Source organism: Lentinula edodes, assembly GCF_021015755.1.
Source record: "Lentinula edodes strain Le(Bin) 0899 ss11 chromosome Unknown C8R40scaffold_70, whole genome shotgun sequence".
NCBI lineage: Eukaryota > Fungi > Basidiomycota > Agaricomycetes > Agaricales > Omphalotaceae > Lentinula > Lentinula edodes.
In genome coordinates, this window is record NW_025764376.1 from 131064 (window position 1) to 147486 (window position 16423).

The 16423-nt window shown below is 45.4% G+C and overlaps 5 protein-coding genes across 5 annotated transcripts; 3 read left to right on the forward strand and 2 right to left on the reverse strand.

Moving 5' to 3' along the window:
* Positions 1-259: 259 nt before the first annotated feature.
* C8R40DRAFT_1177830 (phosphatase 2C-like domain-containing protein) lies at positions 260-1770 on the reverse strand (the record flags this gene model as incomplete). Its single annotated transcript, XM_046232745.1, has 5 exons — positions 260-801; positions 839-1006; positions 1084-1428; positions 1517-1535; positions 1582-1770. The coding sequence occupies 5 exons, from the start codon at positions 1768-1770 to the stop codon at positions 260-262; spliced, it is 1263 nt and encodes a 420-aa protein (XP_046079564.1).
* Positions 1771-1885: 115 nt separating this feature from the next.
* On the forward strand, positions 1886-3206 carry C8R40DRAFT_839198 (uncharacterized protein). Its single transcript, XM_046236402.1, has 4 exons — positions 1886-2536; positions 2588-2727; positions 2803-3024; positions 3078-3206. Exons 1-4 carry the CDS (start codon positions 2001-2003, stop codon positions 3095-3097), a joined length of 918 nt encoding a protein of 305 aa, XP_046079565.1. The 5' UTR covers positions 1886-2000; the 3' UTR covers positions 3098-3206.
* A 3892-nt stretch (positions 3207-7098) lies between these two features.
* On the forward strand, positions 7099-10146 carry C8R40DRAFT_1177832 (laccase 1; the record flags this gene model as incomplete). The annotated part of the gene is made up of 24 exons (XM_046232746.1): positions 7099-7272; positions 7335-7403; positions 7458-7501; positions 7613-7688; positions 7883-7969; positions 8018-8045; positions 8172-8202; positions 8251-8282; positions 8334-8397; positions 8452-8524; positions 8583-8646; positions 8707-8726; positions 8783-8813; positions 8872-9014; positions 9069-9089; positions 9141-9197; positions 9249-9339; positions 9393-9490; positions 9549-9569; positions 9625-9760; positions 9815-9827; positions 9887-9910; positions 9962-10023; positions 10082-10146. The coding sequence occupies 24 exons, from the start codon at positions 7099-7101 to the stop codon at positions 10144-10146; spliced, it is 1524 nt and encodes a 507-aa protein (XP_046079566.1).
* A 227-nt stretch (positions 10147-10373) lies between these two features.
* C8R40DRAFT_1177833 (P-loop containing nucleoside triphosphate hydrolase protein) lies at positions 10374-13344 on the reverse strand (the record flags this gene model as incomplete). The annotated part of the gene is made up of 12 exons (XM_046232747.1): positions 10374-10540; positions 10605-10783; positions 10836-11019; positions 11074-11303; positions 11420-11589; positions 11682-11803; positions 11856-12067; positions 12119-12246; positions 12296-12700; positions 12748-12902; positions 12950-13061; positions 13117-13344. 12 exons carry the CDS (start codon positions 13342-13344, stop codon positions 10374-10376), a joined length of 2292 nt encoding a protein of 763 aa, XP_046079567.1.
* Positions 13345-13614: 270 nt separating this feature from the next.
* C8R40DRAFT_1006360 (uncharacterized protein) lies at positions 13615-14868 on the forward strand (the record flags this gene model as incomplete). The annotated part of the gene is made up of 8 exons (XM_046222809.1): positions 13615-13687; positions 13742-13793; positions 13847-13921; positions 13975-14071; positions 14130-14247; positions 14305-14406; positions 14470-14604; positions 14672-14868. Coding segments are annotated over 8 exons (849 nt in total), but the record flags the coding sequence as incomplete, so codon positions are not given.
* Positions 14869-16423: the final 1555 nt, after the last annotated feature.

Below are 16423 nucleotides of genomic sequence, written 5' to 3' on the forward strand. Positions count from 1 at the left end.
AGAAAAAGAATCGCGGATAAGTTCCGACGCTCGATATTCCATTTCAGAGGAGACCGCGACTTTCAGGCCGTCTTGGGGGTGTTATACTCGGGTACTATTGGCTCTCAGATCCATGCTACAGTGCGGATGGAAAGTTGCGAAGAGGAATTTGAAGATGGACATGTCAAGTCTCAAGGGAGAAACGAGTTTGAGCTCGGTATCTAGTAATTTGCCAGTACAGTGTGTTATTTCGTTGAATTCACGACATCGGTTTGAAACTTTATAGAAATTCAAACAAAATTGTAGTATCATCCATCCACTTGTCCTGCATTTCTACCGTCATCATAGTAGATACCTTTTCAATGTCTGTTCCCCCTAATGCATCTCGGAGGATTGAGAGTGCAACATTGTCGCAATGATCTGTTGTTGACGTTTTACAATACCTGGCGGTTGGCACAGCACATGCGACATCCATACATCTCTGAAAAATATCAAGAGGCTCTTTGGTCTCCAATTCGTCTTCGTACAAATCGACCAAGCCATCTGTACACATCAAGAGACACATACGAAGGACTATATCATTCCCCTTTTTGTCAGTATTCAGTCTAGACGGTGAATCGCCAAGTCTCTTTGATTTGAGATCGACGTATTTCACGTCTGGAACATTGGAGATGTACGGTGGAGTTAGATTTCGGTTGTTGACGGAGTTGATTAACTCTCTTTGATTCCGAGACTGCGAAGCGTGTAGGAATACTCGATCGGTGTAAATTGAGGGAAGTTTATATGGGTAGTCTCCGCTAACATGATTACACGCATGTTGAACTAGACGTAGACGTTGGGGGGTTAGGCTGATGCTTACCTCTAGTCACCGCGAGACCACCCAAAACGCGATTTCGAGACAAGACTTCTGGTTCATTTGGATGTCCTCGTATGAGCCGCTCTCTTTCTCGAGGGTTCAGACCGTTGTGATAAGAGCTCAGAAACATTGATTCGCGTCGATCGTCATAGCTTGACTGTATTCCCAGAACTACAAAGAAGTATCTTTTTATTATTATTATCCTGATTTATCGATGAAAAAATCCAAGGTAAGTGGGTTGCACTTACCAGCATAACTATCACCTAAACTGGCTACCCAAAGATCTTCATTATCAGGATTCGTCAAAGCAATAATCACAGTAGTTCCTTGCATAGAACGCAAGACCTTACTACGGTGATCACCGCCGAGGATATTTTGGACCTCGTATTCTGTAAGGGAGGATAATTGGCTTTCGGAAGGTATGCCGGAGAGCAAATCCACTAGCAGAGAATCGTCAACAGTTGTGATGACTTCTGCAAGTAGGGAGGACACTGAGTCAGGATCTAGCTTGGGGAAAGCGTTATTGAGACGATCTTGGACCTTTGTTGATAGGTGTTCGGCGACATGGTTTACTGTATCGTATCCCATATGTCCTAGTATTGAGTAGCATCGTAAGTAATTATTTCGATTTAATTTGCTACATAGTGTAGCCGACGTAGATTTCGATGAATTTTTACTCACCATCGAAGATAGCACGAAGCTTCCATACCGATCCATTCGGCAAAGTATATTCATGAACGACATACCTGTACATCTTGATTCCAGTTTTCTTCAAGTCCGTTCGGCTGGAATGAAACACAGTGCGTGGTTCCGTGTGCTCGAGCATCAGATTGACGTGCAAGTTCGGTGCTGATATCTGGCTCTGGTATAAGCGTGTAGGACCATGAGCCGTCACCAAACCTCCATAGAGATATTTCTCTCGGAGAACCCCTCATGGTGAGAAGCAAACGTCTCTAAGCGCCCGAAAAGTGTGCCAGCGCTTAGGTTGAGAACGCTTCAACTCTCTCGCAGTCGAATTTCTAGAGGCTTTTCTGATGATCGACTATCATTCAGCAACCAATTGCAGCCAACTGCGTCCGGTTTAACGTCAGCTCGATTTCCTGATGTTTCGATAACTCCGGATAAAGCGTTCTTACATCTATCTCCTCTATAACCCTCTTCACAAATGGCCAGCATTACCAACCCCGATGCTCGAAACGACCTGACGAAACGCGTCTTAGCGCAAATGACGCTTTCGCAAGCATCAAACCCACTCACTGCACCACTTCCTTTGCCAAAAGAGAAGTTCACACCTAGCGAACGAGCTCGACGACGTTTTGCCATCGAGGGCAACGCCATTGTCACTGGTGCAGGCGGCATTGGGTTGTCTGCTATCCGGGCTCTTCTCGAACACGGAGCATCAGGAATTGCCATATTCGATGTTCCCGTGTCGTATGCTACGTCCACCCCCGCCATCGATGATCTGAAAAAGGATTTTCCTCAAGCCAAGATCGCCACATATAACGTGGACGTGAGGGACGAAGAGCTGGTCAACAAAACTGTCGATCTTGTGACTGAAGACTTTGGTGCGGTTGATATGCTACTGTGTTTCGCTGGTGTAGTGGGATGTGAGCATGCGCATGAGCTCAAGGCAGATGATTGGAAACGGGTGATGGACGTGAATGTTACTGGGAGTTGGTTTTGCGCGCAGGCTGTTGGGAAGTAGGTTGTCTTTTTTTACGTTCCTTCCTCTTTACCGATTCATCCTATCAGGAAAATGATAGCTCAAAAATCAGGCGGTAGCATCCTCTTCACGGCATCCATCTCCGGACATCGAGTCAATTTCCCTCAGCCCCAAGTCGCTTACAATACTTCCAAAGCTGCTGTGCTCCAGCTTACTCGTTCTTTAGCCGGTACGGTCTTTAGTGATGATTTCTTTCCGTTGTTTAATACTTGTTCTGCTTCTTCCTTTGTCCCACTGTCTACAGCCGAATGGTCGTCCTTTGGTATCCGTGTTAACTCTCTTTCTCCTGGATATATGGACACCATCCTCAACGAAGGTGCTGGGCTCGCTGTCAGCCGGGCAATATGGGCCGACCGAAACCCCATGGGCCGAATGGGTGATGTCGAGGAACTAAGTGGCGCTGTAATCTTACTCTGCAGCAAACAGGCGGGAAGGTATATCAATGGTGTGGATATTGTCGTTGATGGTGAGTGATAATTCCGGTTTTTGGATACAATGGGCACTGATCCCTTCGAAAAGGCGGAGGTATCATTTTCTAAGCTCAGGTACTTATTTTGAGTTAGAACACTCCTTGAACAAAAAATTCCCTCGCAGAGACTCCGATCCGTGAACTGTAGCAGCTAAAATTGTAACAAATATACGGTCATACTAAATTTGCACAAACGAACAGCTTGATTTGAACTTGAATAATGGGGTTATAGTATGACCTGTTGTTCATGCCTTTTCTGGACTAACCTCAAGTCCAAATGTTCGCCCTTGTTCGCCATGGAGAAGATCCCAAATCCTTCGAATTCCTTTTGCCAGGACCTTGGCCAATCTTTTCCTCCAGAACTCATCCGCCTGGCACTGCACCACATGGGCTAGGTTTCCCGCCTGTCGGATGTCCCTCTGGAGATTGATTTTCTGTGACACGAGTGATTCGGCAACTACAATTTGTAAGTACGTGCACTGCTGCGCACTGGCTTTCAACTTGTTGATTTCTTCAAGGCTACTGGTCACTGGTGTGTTCTCCCGAATGTCGGACGCGTACCTGCCCAAGATTGCTCCAGGCATGGGTTTTGATCTTTTTTGCCACAGCGTTCTCTTCGCGTCGTTTTCGTATCGGATGTCAGAAAGTTATCGGAACACGAAAGGTCAACTTGAATATGTACAAGCATCGATGGTCAAAAGGCTTTCGCATGCGAACACGTATGCTTGACCTGAAGAGTATAGCACGCTACCGCTCCCTCGTTTTCTACCTGCAACTTCGAAGCAGTTATACCTCGAAAAATTTTACTCCGAGTCGCTATGACTTGAAAATGTTGTGCGTCCAGCTGGAGGTTTGTTCGTGTGTTCAGAAATTTGGTTAAAGCAAGAATGACAAGGACGATCGAGACTGTCCCGTTGAGGGAAGGGGAAAAGAGATACGCTCTCGAGGTATTTTCCTATTGTCATTCTCCGCGCAGAGAACTTAGAAGTGTCTTACCAGGGCTTCCGAACGCCGACGTGGTGGTAATTTCAGCTATGCGGGAAGTACTCAGATCAAAACCAAATATCATCTACTTATCAATGAAAAAATTCAACGGACAGCGAAGATCCGCTTTTCGCGACGTTGTGGAATGCCATTGTAAGTAGTCGGCGAGCAAGGCAGCTACAAAAGCTCTCCGCAAAATCCTCAAACGCTGTGGCATTCCTATAGCCAGAAGAAAACTAGAACCTAGAGTCTGTTCGCCAATTATCTGTCTGGAAAAGATCAAAAGGCTCCACTCCCTGAGTCTGACAGACGTTGGACTGTCGCAGTTCATGTCCAACCTTGCCTCGCTATCAAATGCTACGACGTGAAACTCGTCACTCCACAGCGGCAGCGTGAACAAATTTCTGAAGACGTATATGAACTCACTGTTCGCTGGTGGCGCAGCGTTTGAAACAAGGGAACGGTTGAGACAGGATCAAGTTGGACATTTTCTGACAAGCGATTTGATTCGGGGTACTATTGGCCCCCTAGAAGTGGGTCACACTGGGATGTGGGTCATTTGGTAGTTCTAGGCTGTAATCCATATCTTGGCCAGTAACTTTGATGTATGTCATGTGAAGTAGCATCGAACAATGCGCTCAGCACAAATCCAATGTAAACAAGGAGTGGAATGAGAAACAGTGGATAAATTGTTCGGAGAGGTCAGCCGAATTACATGATTTTCCTATTTCTCTCCCCCCTCCTAGCTGAGATCGACACTTCATTCAGCCGCTATCCTGTTCCAACATTCAAAATTCATCATATCGCTTCAGAAACACCTAACAAGCATATTGCCTTTCCTTATGATATCTCTTTGTCCTTTCATGGTCACCTAGAATGGCTCGACAAAACATTCATCATTTTTCGGGCACCTCAAAAAAGCAGCCGCCATATCTCCCAAACGAGGCTCTTGAATCTTCTCAAATTTCGAGCAAACGATGGATACAATACTCAGACCTCCTATGTCTAACCAGGAAATTTTGAGAAAATTTTTGCTACCTTGGGACCGTGGCCGCCGCACTGAAAATCCCTCAATGGGCTATCCAACTGTATTATTCTCTGTGCTTCGAAGTTTGGGTTTCTTGGTCATCTTAGCGCTTCAAGTGTGTTGCAATATCTCTCAAACTTATCTTTCATACTGATTTTATGCTTCCCTTCCATAGAATGACTTCGAGTGGGTTGCCGACCATATTCAGCATAAACTTGATGGGTTAACTTTTGACACAAGCACTTGGGGGGTTATATTTTGCTTCGACTCCTTGTCTACACAAACACATAATATATAGTCCTAGCATTAAATGCACCTATATTGAGCATGAATTGGGGTTAATTGAATATTGGATGACCTTTGGAGTCTGTTCCCAATGGGTGACCCACTTCCTGATGATTTCCTGATTTGGACCCTGCTTCCGTAATTAATTCACTGCATGACGGTTTCTGCTCCTACTGACACAAGTATATGGCTCAATTTGTTTCTACGATATCTGCTCAATATATTTTTCATATCTCAAGTCAAGGTATGCAAGCCTTTCTAATGACATTCATGTTTATTGCTATCATGACCCACTTCTCAGTGAGCAATAGTATAGTGGGGCGTAAGAATTTGCGAATGTTCAACGGACAAGTTGTCCTGACCCCAGCTTCAATCAGACTCTGTGCTCATATTCAGTAAGCAATTTTCTAGACCTGACTCTGTACATTGCCAGCTCGGGACCGAAAGAGAGCGATAATAGGGAATGATAGTGAAACAGCAACTTGAATGTATATTTTCTTGAGTCCACCTTTGATTCTCCCCTGAGTTTGACAGTTCTAGTCAAATTCTGATTCTTGATTTCTGAGGATCCGGATATCCTGAGAGATTTGCAGACGAAGGAACCATACATTCTTTAATGAACATCTTTCGATTCTTTCTCGAGCTCGACGTGGTGGGAAAACATGGCATACTATTCTAGGCTGCTATCCGAGCAGAATGCCAATCGGAGCGGGGAGGTAAGCAATAATACTGATGCACATGCTCGTGCATTGCGCCCAAGCTCTTCTGTTTTGTTTATGCAGTGAACATAAACATATTCAAAGTAAATAATATCTACAGCATCGTCGGTGAATCGTCAGTTGTGAGGTCGTCCTCTTATCCCTCAATGGTTCCAGGGACGATGTTCCACCGGGATAATCCCTGGAACCGGCGTTCAGCTTTTGGACCGAGCCGTGTAATAAACTTCCCTTTCCTTTCTCAAGTTCAAGCTTTCAAGGTTTGAATTTGGTTCTTCGTGACGCGTAAGCGCGCGCCAATCACAACCATCCGGGAAAATGTGGTGACATGTCACTCTCCTTGACAATATGACATCGATATTTCATTCATGCTCTGTCCCACCTGCTATGTGGTTGCATTCAAGAACGACAGATATGAATCGATAGACGATTAAATTTTGTGCCGCTCAGAAAATGGTTGCAACTCAAACCTCATCAGCCTTCTCATGGTCTTTTAGGATGGATGGATAGCCAGTTCCTGCCTGTAATTCTTCTGACTCATACCGATAAAGGCGAACATACATACGCGGCTTCTTTGGTACGCGATATTACTATTTGTACAGCAGATAGTGGCAGCTCTCCTAACGCGTTCAGTACATTTCATGCCGAGGGCACTCAGTGGATATAGTCCTGTGAACGTTCCTCGGAAGAGGGCTAAACTGCCCGATTCCAACTACCAGCCACTTATAGAATCAAAATGTCCAATCGTACCCAGTCAGCAATTAAAAATCAAGAAGCTTCCCCTATGCATTTCCTGTCCTCAAATCCTTCAAGCTTCTCACGTTACAAAATCCATGAATTCTTCTTCGACAGATCCAGGCACTCAATGAAGTCCGGGGAGTCCAAGTCATCCGTTATTATCGAGTTGTAAACCTGACGCTCTAATCAGACGGCATGGTTAGCCATCGAATATCCTTTCCCAAAAATATTTAAGCGGTACCATTTCCCTCCAAAGCCTCAGACCTTTTCCCCGTCTTGTCTTCAATCAACTTCTTCACCATCGTTCGCCGCGTCTCTTCCATGTTTTACTTCTCATCTTTCCTGCTGTTAGGACCGATTGGTGGGGCTTTGGCCGCCATCGGTCCTGTCACTGACTTGCATATCGTGAACTCGTTCATTCAACCTGACGGCTTCAACCGCTCTGGTGTCCTTGCTGAGGGCGTCTTTCCTGGACCACTCATCACGGGTAACAAAGTTTGTTCTGTTTGCAGCCATTTCATTGTTTGCCGCGCATTGATATCCGTATAAAATTCTAGGGCGACAATTTCCAGATCAATGTGATTGATGAGCTCACTAACGGAACGATGCTCTTGAGCACTTCGATTGTATGTCACTCCAGCACGATTTGACAGCGGTAGCTTCATCGTCCCTATTCCTAGCATTGGCACGGCCTTTTTCAGAAAACAACCAACTGGGCAGACGGGTATGCAAATACTTTTCCCTGCAATTCTTTCATTCACCAGTGATTGGTTTTCTCTTAGACCGTATGTATTATCAACCAGGATATACTTGTTCTCAACTGGCACTCTTCTAGAGCATTTGTGAATCAATGTCCTATCGCCGCGAATGATTCCTTCCTGTACAATTTCAATGTTCCGGACCAAGCTGGGGTATGCACATTTTTTTCATGCTTTTTTACTTCTTGGGAGCTGATCTTTTTTTCAGACTGTAAGTTACGTCCGATAAGCGAATTTATCGTTTCCTAAAAGAATCTTCAGTTCTGGTATCACAGTCACCTATGTATGTATTTTTTGATTGATCCCCGTTTCCGTTTAAGCGTTTCACTGAGTATCTCAACAAACAGCCACTCAATATTGCGATGGATTGCGTGGACCCTTGGTGGTGTATGACCCCCAAGATCCATACGTTGACCTATACGACGTTGATGATGGTGTGTTTTCTTATTTTTCCCTACAATTAAATTTCATGCTGCCCCCAGATTCAACTGTCATCACACTCGCTGACTGGTACGTTGTTTCACTTGAGACTGATTCTCATCGGCCAATTTGAACCTTGAATTGCTAGGTATCGTAAGTTTTCAATCCTTCTTGATGTTGTGTGTTCCCAATCTCACATTTGCCATGATTTATCAGACGTTCCCGCCCCTCAAGCTGGCGCTGTTCCGTATGTATTTCGACGTTGATTGATTTGATTCCCTGACTCTGGCTTTAGGACCTCGGACGCTACTCTCATCAATGGCCTAGGTAATTTTTATCGATTGTTAAGTGCGAATGTATAGTGAACAGCTTGAACAGGACGATCCGTCAACGGTCCAGCCGATGCACCCTTTGCTGTAGTCAACGTCGTGCAGGGTAGTCGGTCAGTGAGCAAGGAACTCTCGACCTTGTGGATTCTAATTCTTCGTTCGATCAGCTATCGTTTTCGTTTGGTGTCGATATCTTGTGATCCGAACTTCTTGTTTTCGATTGACGGGCACACCTTTACTGTACGCGATGCGTTGTGTCTACGAATCTCAGTCTGGGTTGGCTCACAGTTGAATACAGGTCATTGAAGCTGATGGTGTTAATCATGAACCCATTGTCGCTGATTCCATCCAGATTTTCGCTGGTGAGTTATGTGTCCTGTATGTCCCAAGGGATTCACTCATGGATGGTTCAATGTCATCAGCTCAACGATACTCGTTCATTGTGAGCTTGCGATTTGAACCTGTAGCTCTGGGGCTAGTCTGACCTTTGGCACATAGCTCACTGCAAATCAAACTGCTGATAATTATTGTACGTATATGCTATTTGCCACGTCTGGCATGCTTTGCAAACATCTACCCCGACATAGGGATTCGTGCCAATCCTAACAACGGACATACCGGCTTCGCTGGGGGTATAAACAGCGCGATTCTGCGTTATTCTGGCGCCCCTGTTGCTGATCCGGTCACTACCCAGACTTCTGCCAACCTTTTACAGGAAACAAGCCTTGTGGTAAGTTTCATAATCACTATTTTCTATTTCCTATTGCTCATTATACCTGGTCAGCCGCGTGAAAATCCCGGTGCTGTGAGTCAATGTGGTGAACTCACCTTGAACAAACTCTTGATCTGCTATTAGCCTGGAAATGCAACTGCCAACGGCGTAAATGTTGACTTGAATCTGGTCTTATCATTTGTGCGTGCATATGATATGTCCAGCAGAACCTTCATTAACCCTTACCTGTAGGTTGGAGGACGGTTCGAGATTAACGGGGTATCCTTTGTACCCCCTACAGTCTCTGTCTTACTTCAAATTCTCAGCGGAGCCACTACAGCAGGTAGCCGTCGACTGATTCCAGTACTTGAAATATTTATCTCACAATATCCACAGCCGAACTTCTACCCAGTGGCTCTGTTTACACATTGCCCTTGAATTCGGTCATCCAGTTGAGCTTTAATACGGTTGCAGTTGCAGCCGTTGGAGGTCCTGTAAGCAATGGATTTCTTCGCTCGAGTTCCAGCTTGTCTCTAAACCTATTCACTTTAGCATCCGTTCCATCTTCACGGGGTAAAGCGTGGCTCGCTGGCGTCCTAAATGAATATCAACTTATGTTTGTCTTCAGCACACATTTGACGTGGTCCGAAGTGCCGGAAGTACCGAGTATAACTATATCAACCCTCCGCGCAGGGATGTCGTCTCTACTGGTGCAGCTACTGACAATGTAACCATTCGTTTTACTACTGATAATGCTGGACCATGTGAGTGAAGCCCATCTTCCACCCTGCTGAAACCTACTGACCATGACTTCTAAGGGTTCCTTCACTGGTAAGTGAAATGAATCCAATATTAAGTATACGTTTTCATCATATTGGTTTATCCGACAGTCACATAGACTGGCATCTGGAAGCGTGAGTCTTCTCTTCTGCTTTGAGGTCACCTTTTGACCAGTGAGTCGCCAGTGGTTTTGCCATTGTTTTTGCTGAGGATGCCCCGGACGTCGCCGCCGTTAATCCCGTCCCCGGTAAGCGTTTTCAGAACTTGAAACTCTTCATTGGCCGTTAACATCACTGGCACGTCAGACGCTTGGAATCAACTTTGCCCAACTTATGATGCTTTGACCCCTGCACAACTTGGTGGAAATTAAGGTGCCTAAAGGCACCGACAAGTTCCAAAATACAGTCTATCCTTGAATCTATCTTCAAGCATCCCCCTTCATTTGATATTATATAGATAATTATTGGTACTCGTTTATGGGACCACACCATCAACGTGGTGGGGCCGTGTAACAATCTATCTGAACCTTTGTCCTCTTCTTCTGGCTGATTTGATTCAATTTTTCGTTCAAGTTTCTAAAATGGCCCAAATTTGGTGTTATGTACTCATAGCATGATCAATATCAATACCCATCCACTCTACCTCGCTGACATCTTTAGCAAGCCCTTTGGAGTCCTCCGCCTTTGGGTCCCGCTTCTTCCTCTTCGCTTTACCGAGGTCGCTGCCTGCATCATTAACCCCAACCCCAAGCATCTTCTCGTTGTCTGTATAAATGGGATGTCGACATAAATAAGTCTCCGAACTAGTTGGAAAGCAATGATCACTTACATTCTCCTGAGATTAGCTCGTCTACAATGTGATTACTACCTGATGTGATGTACTTAGCAGAAATACCCCGGGCGATAAGTGGTTGAGCGAGCATCTGCTTGAGTTGAGCTTTCAGGGCAGCTGCCGTGGCTTGGTCGGCTTTGCGTTGACGCTTGTTAGGGTTATCACCGTCGGAATCACTGGCAGATAAGATGAAAATGTTTGAAAGAAAAGAATGATGCTGACACATACCTGGCGAAATCAGAGTCTAGTTCAATCTCCATTGCCTCTGCGGTCTCCTTCATCCAAGTCCGTTCATGTTTTGCCTTTTTAGATTTGTGATGTGTCGTCTCAATTTTTCGAGCGAGTTGAACCCGGGCTTTGAGTTTGTCAAGCATACCAAGGTCAATAGACATTTCTTGGATTTCATCCTCCTCTATGATATACCTCAGTAACCGACGTACTGCAAGTACAAAAAAACGCGGCTCACGTCGACGAAGATTCCCCAATAGCGCCCTAACAACTTTGCGTTCATCCGGTGCACACATCAACATACTGAAACCCTTCCTCATAGCTCGGGCTGTTCGCCCATTTCGGTGGATATACACGTCTGCTGAGCGAGGAATTTGGTAGTGGATTACGTGGTCAACACTGGGAATGTCAAGTCCACGGGCGGCTATGTCCGTCGCGAGAAGGACAGAGTTGGGGGTGCTTTTGAATCTGAGGGAGAAAGAAGCCAGGCGTCAGTAGACAGTAATTTCAGCCAAAAGAATACATGAACATAACAACATCCACATCCAAAGCAAAGCAACGTGGAACAAGAATGTAGTACAGACCTATCCAAGTTCTTCAGTCTTTGCCTTTGCTCCAACTGGGAATGCAATGGAAATGCTTTGATATTCAGTAGTTCCGCCAGTGGTGACAAACGTCTGATTCCATCTATCGAACTCAGGAATACCAGAGAGCGGCCGGGATATCGTAAGAGAAAGTAGTACAGGTATACATCCTATGGAAGGGAACAGATGAAGATATCAGGAGATGCAGATGATGAAAGTGAAACAGGCAAAACGGAACATGCGAAACAGTAAGAAACCGCACCTTGTCCGCGGAAAGGCATTGAATTTTACCCTCGGTCAATGTGGAGACTACACCGCCCTCAGGGCTCAAGTCTATGACTTCGGGGTCGCGATCGCGAAAGTCCAATCGTAGCAAAAGATCATCTGCCGATGGTAAATTATAGGTGAGAAGACTCTGTGATTCGTTGTGACCCACCAAGTGTTGACGCTGGCTTGTTATTCTTTTGAGGATGTTTTGATCTTTGCGGTTTCGCTCTCCTCTTGACATTTTTTTGTAGATCCTTACTGAGCGTGGCGGAGAACACGAATGTCTGCATCTGGTCTCGAGCAACTTTCTCTTTGTCGTCCTGGACGTCGAACCCTGGCTCACCATGTATGGATGGAACATCGTCCGGTATTCGATCTTCCCTAAACATTCGTAAAGATGGCGAAAGGTAAATCGAGAACACAAATGCTTACAGGGATTCCCGTAAAGTAAGTCGAAGGATGTTGTCCAACTCCGCAAAATGACCTGCTTCAATCATGCGGTCGGCTTCGTCCAAAACGAGAAACCTCAGACGCTTCAGTTCTTTGGCCAGAGTCTCGTTCTGAAAAACATCATGAGAATGCAGCGTAGGGATCAAGTTCATAACGCACTTCCTCTATGATATCCCACAAGCGACCCGGAGTCGCCACAAGCACATCCACACCCCTATCTAGAATGCGCTTTTGCTTCTGAACGGACATGCCACCTACTATCGCCGCTGCGCTGACAGTGGGTGGCGGTTTCTTGGCGGTAGACTTCAAGTCTCCTTGTTCTGTTCCTTTCCTTTGCTCTTTTGATCTTCCATCGTGTTTATTGTTGACGTGTTCAATCTCGATGGGATCCTTGTAAGTGCTGAGACACGCGTTCAAATGAGTCGAAACTTGAAGTGCAAGTTCACGAGTCGGAGCTAGAATGAGTGCTTGTACTGGACGGTGCTTGGACGAAGGTCTTTGTGGTGCTGCCAATAGCAGCTTGTGAAGGATAGGAAGACCATAGGCCAGTGTTTTACCAGATCCCTGCTAGTTTTAAGTGCGATAATAATGAAATCAACAAGAAAACTGACTGTCTGAGCAACTCCAACGACGTCTCGCTGCTTGAGAGCAAGAGGAATAGCTGCGGCTTGTATGGGCGTAGGATTTAAAAACTTATTATGATGAAGACATCTGGTGAGTTGGGGATGAAGATTATAAGGATGCCAATTTGGCAGTAACTTTTCTGCTGTTATGAATAAATACTAGCATTATGTCGAAGCCGATAGCACTCACAGTCAAAGTGTTCTTCTTCAACGACCACATCAACTTCACTCTCGCCTGTGACAGGCTCCTCGGAGGATTCAGCTTTCTCTTCTTCCCGTCTGGCCTCATCGACGCCGATAAACTAATGACTCGGTGAGCCCGATTGCGGAGCCCAGACCAGTTATTATTCGGCGTACATTGAATCTAGCAACCCTTCCTGATTCAGTCTCTTCGTAGGTAATCTCGACACCCTCTACTTCTTCCAACTCCAGAATTCCATCGTCGCCGTCCAATCCAGTTTCCACCGGACGCGAAACGGTGGTCCAAGGAAGGTTGTCGGCACCATCATGCTCCACCTTGAGTTTTTTGCGCGACGAGCCTGCCAAAACTGAGGGAACACGCTTTCTGGACAATTTATTCCTCATTATGGAGGAAAGAAAAATTCGGTTTAGCGCTCAGATGCCAGATAAGATACTTATCTTATCGTTAAAGATATACATAAAAGATGATCCTTGTTTCGAAGTCGTTCTCCAGACCCAAATGCATCATCCATAGTCATCCATTTCTTCGTTCTGCAAGCCGGCTACACATATACTCTTTCGGATTGGCTATACATCAATTCTTATACGCTGGCATGGACGATAGACATTTATTCTCATCAGCAAAAAGCTTCCCAGCAGTTCCCAGCTCTTGTCATGGGGGTCATCACAGACGAAACACTCTCCAAATATCACGAAAGAGTCGAAGGGAAGACGGTCATTATTACTGGTGCAGAATATACCCTTTCTTTTATGTTGAGCAGAGAGCAAACGCGCTCTTCAGGTGCCGGGGCAAGTATAGGACGAGCAACAGCCATTCTATTCGCATCATATGGGTTTGCCTCTTCCTCATCCTTCATGGTCTGCTCGGACTCAGAACTTTCAACAGGGCTAAAGTTGTGGTCGCTGACAAGAGTTTGTCTGGCGTAGAAGTAACTGTGTCAGAGATCCGATGCATCAAAGGGTGAGTGGTAGCTGCGGTTCATTCCTTGCACATAGATCCTTAATATTTAGTAGGGAGGTGGTTGGATGCGTATGCGACGTCACTATATGGGAGGATGTAGTAGCAATGTACGACCTCGCTATTCAAGAATTCGGTTCAGTGGACATAGTAGTGCGTAAATTTTATAGGTTTTTGTGTATACTTCCATATAGAACCGCTAAAATTGCAGGTTGCCAACGCAGGTGTAGGCGAAATTGGCGGTCGTATGATGTATAATCCCAGCGAAGGACGTCCAGTCAAGCCGCTGACTACAACAATCGACGTGAATTTGACCGGTGTTCTTTACAGTTACATTCGTTTACTACTCGATCCATTTACAACTCATATATATCCTGAGCGTATAGCCGTTCACCTTGCCCAACATTATCTACAGCTAAATCGACCTATGCAAGACATGTCCTCTGAATCATCATCCTTGAAGTCCGTCGTTCTCCTAGGTTCATTGGGTAAACTTAAGCTGTCTTAGATCATAACATTCTTCTAGCTTATGATACCCCACTATACTACAGCGTCATGGACTGCATTAACAAAAGCGCCAATGTACACCGCTTCGAAACATGCTGTTCTGGGATTGATGCGCTCTTTAGATGCCTCCTTCGTATCTAGAGGTCTTCGCATCACTAGTATCCATCCTTTCTTCGCAGGTATGTGTGAGCCCTTACTACTTACTCACCGAGACAAGCATAAGCTGTTGATTTTCCTATTTCTCAGCCACTTCCATGGTCCCTAATGTCATTCGACTGCAACTAGCAGGAATTCCTCTTGCTCCCGTTCCTAGAATCGCCAGAACAATCCTCTATGCGGCGACTCAATCAGACCCCGCTTGCAGTGGGGCGGCATTCTGGGTTCCGGATGGAGGTGCTTTGGTGTTCATGGTATCAAGGGAAGAATTCAAACCCGGTGTGTACGACGATATCGATAGGAGTTCAAATGCGACGTCCGTGTATGTCTTTATGTTGTCGACATCCATATCCAACAACTGCCTTACTTCTTTGATTTCAGAGGTCTGATTGGACCGAAATATCACATGAGACGAATCTATACCATAACGCGGCTATTATGGAGGGAACTAGTAATCGTAGGTGGTTTTACGACGGTTGTGGGGTATTCCATATGGGCTGGTGTTTGCCATTTGTGGTGTCACAGAAGGTAATCTTGGTATGCGATATTGTGCTTTTGCAAGCGCTCACTTATATCCCGAGGCGGTATCGAGTCGTACTTCGCTTGTATGATATGATTCGAATGAAACCAACAGTTTTCATATTTCAGATTAAACCAAGCCGTCTGTCCTCTTCTGTCCTCTGCACAATCGAGGACGTCTGCATGGAAAAGTTTGTTGTGTCTCGTCGGCGTCGCATACTTCCGATGTAACGTATCTTTCTTGTCAAACTCTGTCACTTTTGTCTGTTTTACAGGTTATGAAGATCCACAGCCACTTCTTGAGTATCAACTATGACCAAGAGACCAAGGAACGAACAGTAGTATTGTGATATTGTTCTCGTGCGCCCGGTATTCCAAAACTTCTTTCACTTCCGCATCATTCGGGTAATGTAGGTTATATCTTCAATGCTGAACCTGATATTCAGGCGCAACGGATGAAATAACGGGTTGTAGTCTGCGAACATTGACCACCATTCTTTCCGACTTCGAAGATGCGAAATCCCGCAGTGGGAGTTGTGCGTACGTAGGTGTCCGTTCAAGTTGACCACCGAATGATTAGTTGAAAAAGAAGAAATCTCGTGTTAGGTCCGTACCGGCTGTATTACTATGTCTTCTTCTTATGGTACTATCCGTCAGGTTTTGAATGTGGTCCATAAGAGCGTATGTAGCCTATCATGTGCCTGTGGTCAAATTCCATTAGGAAATTAGGATCAACAAAACGAAAGGATTCCTCAGAGAAGGACCTCTCCGAGGTATGAATATAAATTGTCTGAATCCGTATCTCGGCGGCAGCACCTGATTGGTAATAGTACTTATCCGAAGGGGGCAGAACAGGTCCGGATATGCTGTCATATAGTATGTACCAATAGCTGTGAGTCTGTGACCGTCTTCCTGCATCTTCCCAGCTTCCCGTTTTGACAAGATGCATAGCAGTAGTAAGTACATCCTGGACTATCCTGGATCGGTCGTCAAGCTACCGTCAGGATCATTGCAGTAATCCTAGGTTATCATCTTCATTCAGGTCCGTGTATTGATTATTGATACTAAACATTCAGTTCACATGATTTGAACCCAACATAGAGGATATTCTTGGGATATTCAGCAGCGGTTCCGAGAGCTGCAACCTGTTACACCATGGTTGCACTCAGGCGTACGAGCGGGAGTCGATAAGGGTCAATGGAGATCTGTTTACGTACTACTCATATATAGGGTAACAGCCTCTTGGGCTCTCTTGAGCCCTGCTTGACCTATTGATCTATGTATACCCTTTCAAATTCAACACAAGCTGTCAGTGTTTTTTCC